We start from the raw sequence: 8622 nt of genomic DNA, 5'->3' as shown, positions 1-8622 counted from the left end.
AACTCGTAAGCGTATCCCTAGAGATTTTGACTAAGTAAAACTATCACACACCCAAACTATAGCATATTAACATGTCTATGATTTGATCCATAAATTACGTCCTAGTTGAACTGTCATCGCCAATAAATTTGAAATACTCATTCGCTTTTTTGGAAAATTGACAAATTGATGGGGTTTTGATTTATTTAGAGATAACTCATGATGATCAGACAGAGCATGACCTACAATGGAAACAAAGTGCGAAATATGAAGGCCTCGTTTGGAGCAATGCATTGCTTTTTTTGGCTTTATTTGTCAAAGACAATAAAGGGAGTCACGAAAATGACAAAAGTGAATCCATCTCAATCATCGAATCCCAGTTACAAACTGATTTTCAGACTTTTCAGTTGATGACATGGCAGTTTCGCGGAAAAATAGGAATTCTTGAGATTTAGAAATGCAGAGAGAGAGAGAGAGAGCACGAATGTATGCACGTTTGAGGGGTCTCGCCCTGAAAATTCAACACTTTCCAAATCCCATAATTCCCTTCTCACAAAAAACCCTTTTGATTTCGAGAAATCTCCAAAATTTTGCATCTTGAAAGAGATTCTCTTCTTCTTCCTCTGGTTCTTGATTAGATTTTGAGCTCATCACACAAGAACCCCCTCTTTTCTTCTTCTTTAACGCCTACACCATTTGAAAGAATTTTGGGTTTCAGTGCGGAAAAAGAAAAAAAAAAAAAAAACATTCCTTTTTCCCAACGCCATTGTGATTTTGGAGGTTTTGGTTTTATGCATGACTGCATATTGTAATATCAAGAAAATACTTCTTTAGGGTTCAAGATTTGATGTTGACGAGTGGCGGAGCTGCTTCCGAGCTGGAATATCCATCCTAAGATTTTCACATACTGAATCATCTATGATTGAAAATCTGAGAAATGAGGGGATTTTGATATTGAGGGCCCATTTTGGCGTTCGATTGTGTAGATGAAGAAATTGGATTGTGATGGAGCAGAATAGGTGGGAAAACACATTATTTTGTGATAATTCAAATGGGTTTTGGTCTAAGTGGTCTGTTACACATAGTTACATTGGAACGTGAATGGCTGATTCGCAGAGGCATAGTGTTGTCGAAAGAGACATTGATCAGGTACCACCATGTCTTAACTCTATTTATTACAAGTAGTAATAATGTTTGATGACATTTTATAGATTGTGGCAAGTTTGTGTGAAATTATATTGGAAAGTGTTTGTGTTTAGGCCATTACATCCCTTAAGAAAGGGGCACACTTGTTGAAGTATGGTCGGAGAGGGAAGCCAAAGTTCTGTCCTTTTCGACTTTCCACAGGTGAGTTGCTTTCCATGATTCCTTATGTAATTGCATTTCATTTCTCCAAGTTTGTACATTAGTTAGTTCATATTAGGACGAATGGTTCTGTATTGATTTGGAGAAAGATGAGAGGTGCTGTTGCTATCTGTAGTTATCATAAATCATTGCAAGTCTAGCAGATGAGAAAGTAACTTGCATTTAGGCCGTTGAGTCGGATTATATTGATTGGCAGTTGATCTTGCTGATGTAAAAATTATTAGTCACTCTTGCATTCTCGATGAATTAAGCACTTTGCATTTTTGGTTAATTAGGCAATCTATTTGAAAATTTTCTTCCTTGTATATTTCAGGACGAGTCTACCTTGATATGGTATTATGGAAAAGATGAGAAACGCCTTGAGCTGCGCCATGTTTCCAGGATAATTCCTGGGCAGAGGACTGTAAGTACGACCGCTGAGGATATATATATGCAAAAGTTGATGGAATTTCTTTTGTTTAACCTAAATGAACTGATCTGTTTTCTGGTTAGAACTTATTATCACTTACAATTTGTTTTGTACATCCTACTTTTTCTCTCTTTGCAGGCAGTATTTCAGCGGTATCCTCGACCTGAGAAGGAATACCAATCATTTTCTCTTATACATAATGACAGATCCTTGGATTTGGTGAGTTTCAGGTTGTTATCTTATTATATGTAAACCATGCATGGCTTCAATGAGTTATTCATTGTTCTCTTGATTGGTTCATGTCAACCATGCATCATTCAGCTGCTAAACATTTCATGAGGATAATTATTTATATAGATGTCATCTTAAATTCTACAGATATGTAAAGATAAGGATGAAGCTGAGGTTTGGTTTGTTGGTTTAAAAGCTCTTATCGCGCGTGGTAGCCACAGGAAAGTAAGAAATGAAGCAAAGAGCGAAACTGCATCATCAGAAAGTCCTCGTGTTTGGAGGGTTTCGCGATCAAGTTCATTTGTAAGCACCACTTTCCATCTCTAGTTTCCAGCAAAATAAGCTGACATTCTTTTTCCTTATCTAATGTGCGCTCCATTTTCATTTAGTTTGCTCAGGATCTGGGCGAGCCCCAACGATTGGATAACACGCCTCATAGCAGATTAGGAAAAGTATTTGCTGAGGTTTTGTCGTTCACTGCTGCAAGCAAGAATCACCAACTGGCCGAGTCCCCTGCGCATGCTCTCACTCCGCAGTCTGCTGGAGCCGCAGAAAACTCAAATTCCCGAACTTCTGGGACTGAAACAATCAGGGTGAGCCTCTCTAGTGCTCTAAGTTCATCGAGTCAAGGTTCGTATAATGAGGATTTTGATAACTTGGGTGATGTTTTCATCTGGGGAGAAGGCACTGGCAGCGGAGTGATGGGAGGCGGTCTGATTAGAATTAAAGAATCGTCTAATAAGAAAACCGATGCTCTAGTGCCCAAGGCCTTGGAGTCGACAGGGGTACTTGATGTGCAACACATTGCTTGTGGGCAGAGGCACGCCGTTTTAGTCACTAAACAAGGGGAGATATTCAGCTGGGGCGAGGAGGCTGGAGGGAGGCTGGGGCATGGCATGGAAGCGGACATTTTCCACCCAAAGCTCGTTGAAACACTTAATGGGAAGAGCATTGAAATGGTAGCATGTGGTGATTATCATACCTGTGCAGTTACATTTTCGGGCGACCTGTACACTTGGGGCGATGGATCTTCTAGCTGTGGTTTGCTCGGGCACGGAAGTGATGTGAGTCACTGGATCCCCAAACGGGTCAATGGCCCTATTGACGGCTTCCAAATCACATTCGTCTCTTGTGGGCCTTGGCATACGGCTCTCCTTACCTCTACTGGCCACTTGTTTACATTTGGAGATGGAACGTTCGGTGCATTAGGCCATGGTGATCGTAGTGGAACCAGCATTCCACGAGAAGTGGAAGCTTTGAAGGGACTGCATGCACAGCATGTTGCTTGTGGTGTATGGCACACTGCAGCAGTTGTTAAACTAGTATCTGTATCTTGCACCACCGGGCAAGGGTCAAGCAATTCCTCTGCTGGAAAGCTGTACGCATGGGGGGACGGAGAATACGGGCAGCTAGGGCATGGTGACGATAAACCAAGGCTAGTTCCCGAACGTATATCTTCGTTGGTTGACATTGATTTTTCTCAGGTAGCCTGTGGGAACAACCTCACTGTTGCTCTAACCACCTCAGGAAAAGTATACACCATGGGAAAAGATGGAAAGGCTCCAACTTGTATAAAAGATAGCATTGCAAACTGTTGTGTGGAAGAGATTGCTTGTGGCTCACATCACATTGCAGTTTTGACTTCGAAAGCAGAAGTCTATACATGGGGTAAAGGTGCTAATGGTCAGCTTGGGCACGGTGACAACGAAGACAGAGACACACCCACACTTGTCACCTTCTTGAAGGAGAAGCAAGTGAAAAGCATAGCATGCGGCTCGAATTTCACTGCTGTGATATGCCTTCATAAATGGATATCTAGTGCAGATATCTCTGTGTGCTCTGGTTGTCATAACCCTTTCAATTTTATGCGAAAACGCCACAACTGTTACAACTGTGGGCTTGGCATTTGCACGGCATGCAGCACTAGGAAGTCGGTTAAAGCCTCGTTAGCTCCCAGCATGAACAAGCCGTATCGCGTTTGTGATGATTGTTTTACCAAATTGCAGAAGACCTCGGATTCTGCATCTGTTCCCCGTGTTCCTTATGTTAAAAGCGCAAGTACAGTACATAAGCTCAGTGATATCCCCGAACGGGAGAGTGGGATTCCCCGTTTGCCCGGAAGTATGTCCAGGCTTTCATTTACCGAGTCACTGAAGTGTGACAGAATGTCCTCATTCAGTGTGAAGCCTGAATCAGTTGATAACCGCGTCTTTCCTCTTCAGAATGGGAATATGCCGAGGCCTAGCACTTCTTCAAAATCGCCATCAAGCCCGCACGGGTCTTCACCGGGCTCGCTCTCATTTATCGTGCATGATTCTAGAGTATTTCCTCAGTCACCTTCCCCGGTACTAGGGAAGAGCCCTCGGAGGTCAGCAACCCCATCACCGTCTCCATCTCTCTCATTTCGAACACCTGAAGCGACTCCGGATGAACTAAGGAGTAGCAATGATAGCCTAAGCATGGAGGTCAAAAGTTTAAGGGCACAGGTAAGCTTCTTACTCCTGATGAGCATAGAATTTTGAATTGAAACTGTGGATGCTCGTTCGTGTTTTGGTGCATGTTTCGTGTATCTTATGGCTTTCGATTTGGTCATTTTACACTGCTGAAGCTAGCAGATATTATGCATAGGACAATATCAACTATTTACTATATTCTGCTCACTTGAATCTGGCTTGAAATGTTTTTAGGTGGAAAGACTTTCAACCAGATCACACTTTCTAGAATCTGAACTCGAAAGAAAATCACAGCAATTGAAGGAGGTGGCTGCGCGGGCAGCTGATGAAGCTGAGAAAAGCCAGGCCGCGAAAGAAGTGATTAAGTCGCTCACTGCTCAGGTTGGTTTTCACTAATATGACATATTTAGATACAAATCTATTGATAATAAAACATCATATGCAATCAGTTTTTTGATGGGTTTGCCTTGAAAGAATCTCTGTTTCTTATGTTCTTTCAACCAGCGATACATAGAGCTTGTTTTATTAAAAATGTAAAGAAATTAATAGAGAGCCTAATGAAACCAAGAATCCTATTTGCTGGCAGTTAAAAGAGATGGCTGTGAGAGCACCAAAGAAACAAGTTGTGTGCAGCCACTTGGATAGTGAGGAGATGAGCAATGACACTAACGGTCCATCCAACGGGGGCGTTGTGACGATCAAACCTTCTCCAAAGAGCGAGCCTAGTGGCAGTTCATCTGCACCACTATCCAACGGTACTGAAGCCCAAGTACAGAAATCAGAGCGGACTATACAAGACGAGCCTGGCGTGTACATAACTCTTGCCTCATTGCAGAATGGCATCAATGAACTAAGACGAGTTCGATTCAGGTAGTTTTTCATGAATGATTTTCTGTTGCAAATCATAAAAAGGCCTGTACTCTTTCTTCAGTTTGAAAAACTGGTGCATTGTAGCAAGCTTAGACCATCAACTTGGTTTTACATATATAAATTTGAAGTTTACTGGGAAATATTTTAAGTGCTTTTACATTTACATTATGGAGCAATGGAGCTACTTAATTGAATGCTGAATATTTCTGTGTTGTACAGTAGGAGACAGTACACAGAGGAACAAGCAGAGAAGTGGTGGTCTGAAAATGGGACGAGGGTATGCGAGCAACACAACATCAGAACGACGTAGTATCTTGATCACAACCAGCCTTTGGTAGCTGCTAAAATAGTAGAAAACAGGACAAATACACCAGATTTTTCTTTCTTTCTGGTTGTAATCATTACAATTCTTTTCTTAGCTGTTTGTGAGTCTTGGTTTTGGGTGTCTGTGTTTGTGCAGCTTTGCTGTTTGCTAGTGTAGCTGTAGCACTAAATGGGAATGAAGAATTTTTCACACAACAATCCATCTCTTTGTGAATGTCTTAGACAGCAAATCGAGCTCAGATTTTGTATAACCATATCTTAATAATGCAACCAAACAAAATCAGGGGAATTAGGAAAATCAAGAATGTATAAACATTTTAACTGCATTTGTTTATGATTCTTTCATTTCAAAAACATTCAAACTCGCATTGTTATAGAAACTCCATAAAGTCACAGTGATCAACTTTATCCTATTTCCTTTTCTAACTGCAAACTCTTTCTTTGCCGGTACTTACCCTTCCCAAAAAAGGCGATCAACTTTATGAATGTCCTTCAAGTTCAGAGCTCTTGTAGAATTTGTCACACTCTTTCATCCAAATTTGGAATTATATCTAAAACTGATTACTCGGATAGATTTGACAGGGTTATGAATTATTTTTGAATAGGTATCTTCAATGTGAACAATCATCATATTTGCCAAAATTACATTTTATTAGAGTCGACCTCAATTAATTTATGATAGTAGAAGAGTTTGAGCAAATGGAATCGCTGAGGCAGTAAGAGCCCAACAAAGTACTATGGTTATAACTCCTATTCTCTATTACATCAGAAGTGGGCGGTTTAATGGGCTATTTAAGAAGGCCCAAGCCTGACCAAAACATTAGTCAACCAAAGTTGAACTGTTCTATTTCATTCATGTGTGTTCCTGTTTATTACATCTTTTCTTATTATAAATAATCTTGTAAACTTTCTTGTAGTATAATCTCATTTGGAAATTAACAAGAATTACTTGTTTGAGAAGTTTGTAAACTTGCAACTAATTGTATTGTATAAAGCAAGAAGGTTGTATACCAAATTACCAGAAAATTTCCATACCTCATCACCTTGTACAAATGAGTTTCTCATGGTCCAAATGATGGATATATATGTATGGAATTTCGCAATAAAAAAGGTTGAAATTGCTCATTTTATGAACTTTGTTAACAAGCAACTGCAGATACTATAGATGTGCGATAAAACAAGATAATCAACCAAATCAACAGATTTCACATGCAAGTAAGTAAATGACAATACAACTCTGGAAACCCTTCAGCTGTTTAAAAAACTAGTCTTGTATAACAAGTTTGATTGAACAAGAAAATGATACGATAATTAGACAAACATGCCAAAACTTAGTAACTGCGAATCTGAATATATCAAGCAAAAAACACAGCTGAATATCTCAAGCAAAACACACAGATAGCTTGCAGGAGAGAGAGAGTTCACAACATGAACAGTTAAAAAAACCTTGTAACAGTACTTTCCTAACATTATCACAAAACAAATAAGATATTAAACCTCACTCATCATCATCCTCATCTCCATCGCCACCAGAGGCCTTCTTTGCAGCTGCCTTCTGGTTCTTCCGCTTCACCCTACCAGGACGGCCACCACCGAATGGACTTGTGAGAGAGAAATCAATGTGCTTCTGGGAATCAACCCTCACAAGAAATGAAGGCACATTAACAACTTGCCTTCCAACTCTGCAAAGGTAAATGACATTAAACAGTCAAACACATAATTCAGATGTTTTTGCTGCAGACTTTCCAATAAAAATTAGTGAGTGATCAGAGGTTAGAAGGAATCAGCAGAAATTGGTGGTTGATAGCAGAGTGTTTCAAATGATACTTGAACGGTAAAGGGTGGTTCTATCAACATACCCGAAAATCAACTACAATGCCTTGAAAATGCATCTTTCAGTTTATCAATATTCCAGATGGCAGAGATCAACTATCACATTGCAAAACGCAGTAGGTGTTAAAAAATGAATTTAAATTATGGATAAAACTAGATTAAAATTTGAAAAGCACAAGAACATAAAATTTCTGCAATGTCCAAAACAGAGTTCAACTTATAGAAAGAACCAAATTAAAATTTCCAAGAAAGAGAGCATAAATTTTCTATTGCTCAAATGCCTATCTTAGATGAACATCATTCAGTGTAGAGAAAAATCTAAAACAAATCATTAACAAGTAATTATGCGGATACATTCAGAAAAACAAAGCAATACAAAATTTATGTAGATAGTCTATTAACAAGTGAAGTAAAACAAGAACTGAGGGTTTAGGGAAGCCTTTAAAACTAAATTATCATGTATACCTGATATGCCTCTGCCTGATAAGAACTCTGGCATGGTGGATGGACTTGGCCATACCCGCCTTAAAACAAGAGTTTGCAGACGGCGCTCAAGGAAGTTTTCCACAGTGAGGGACAAGACATAATCAAGCTTGTTCTGGCTCTCATCCACGAGAGCATACTTGTTCATCCTCCTCAGAAGAGCTTCACCTTCAAAAATACGACGAGGGTCCTTCTCATCAAGAGTCAATAAATTTCTTGCATTGTTCCTGATACAACTCAAAGCATATTGAACCCTCCACAATTCTATCTTGCACCTGAGACTATATTCTCCAACAAGTTTCAATTCAGCATCCAACCGCTCCTTCTCATAGGGACGACGGGGCTTCTTAAAAGTCTTGCCATCTGTAAACAGCACATTTGTATTATGGTGTTCGCTCAAGCATGATTGGGCTTCTATTTCTTTCATCAAAGGTAACCATTGGTACTTACAAAGCATTAATCAAATTGTAGAAATATAAGGCATGTTTTCATGTATGAGCAAATCATGTTTCTAGGTTGTTTCTGCTTGTATCTTAGTTTTTACTCAGATAAATGGGCAACACACAAAAAAACCTGATTTTGCAAGTAGTGTAGAGCACTGAAGTTCTTACATACATAGCAAATAAACATCACACAAATTACTTCTACAATTTTTTTGTTTTAAGGAAATAGTTT

General features: G+C 39.5%; 1 protein-coding gene and 1 pseudogene across 2 annotated transcripts; one reads left to right on the top strand and one right to left on the bottom strand.

The window, feature by feature from the left end:
* Window positions 1–275: 275 nt before the first annotated feature.
* LOC130995768 (PH, RCC1 and FYVE domains-containing protein 1) lies at window positions 276–5829 on the top strand. 2 transcript variants are annotated; one of them, XM_057921180.1, is made up of 9 exons: window positions 276–1128; window positions 1239–1324; window positions 1657–1747; window positions 1892–1972; window positions 2132–2287; window positions 2374–4470; window positions 4672–4818; window positions 5024–5307; window positions 5530–5829. In XM_057921180.1, the coding sequence occupies exons 1-9, from the start codon at window positions 1081–1083 to the stop codon at window positions 5615–5617; spliced, it is 3078 nt and encodes a 1025-aa protein (XP_057777163.1). In that variant the 5' UTR covers window positions 276–1080; the 3' UTR covers window positions 5618–5829. The 2 variants fall into 2 exon arrangements, with proteins under 2 accessions (XP_057777163.1, XP_057777162.1); XM_057921179.1 differs by having other exon boundaries at window positions 279–1128; window positions 1239–1326; window positions 1659–1747; window positions 5527–5829.
* A 1133-nt stretch (window positions 5830–6962) lies between these two features.
* Window positions 6963–8622, bottom strand: LOC130995767 (40S ribosomal protein S9-2-like; annotated as a pseudogene).

The sequence above is a fragment of the Salvia miltiorrhiza genome, chromosome 7 (assembly GCF_028751815.1).
Source record: "Salvia miltiorrhiza cultivar Shanhuang (shh) chromosome 7, IMPLAD_Smil_shh, whole genome shotgun sequence".
NCBI classification, from domain to species: Eukaryota; Viridiplantae; Streptophyta; class Magnoliopsida; order Lamiales; family Lamiaceae; genus Salvia; species Salvia miltiorrhiza.
Note: the sequence above shows the minus strand (reverse complement) of the source record. Positions and strands in the feature narration are given on the sequence as shown.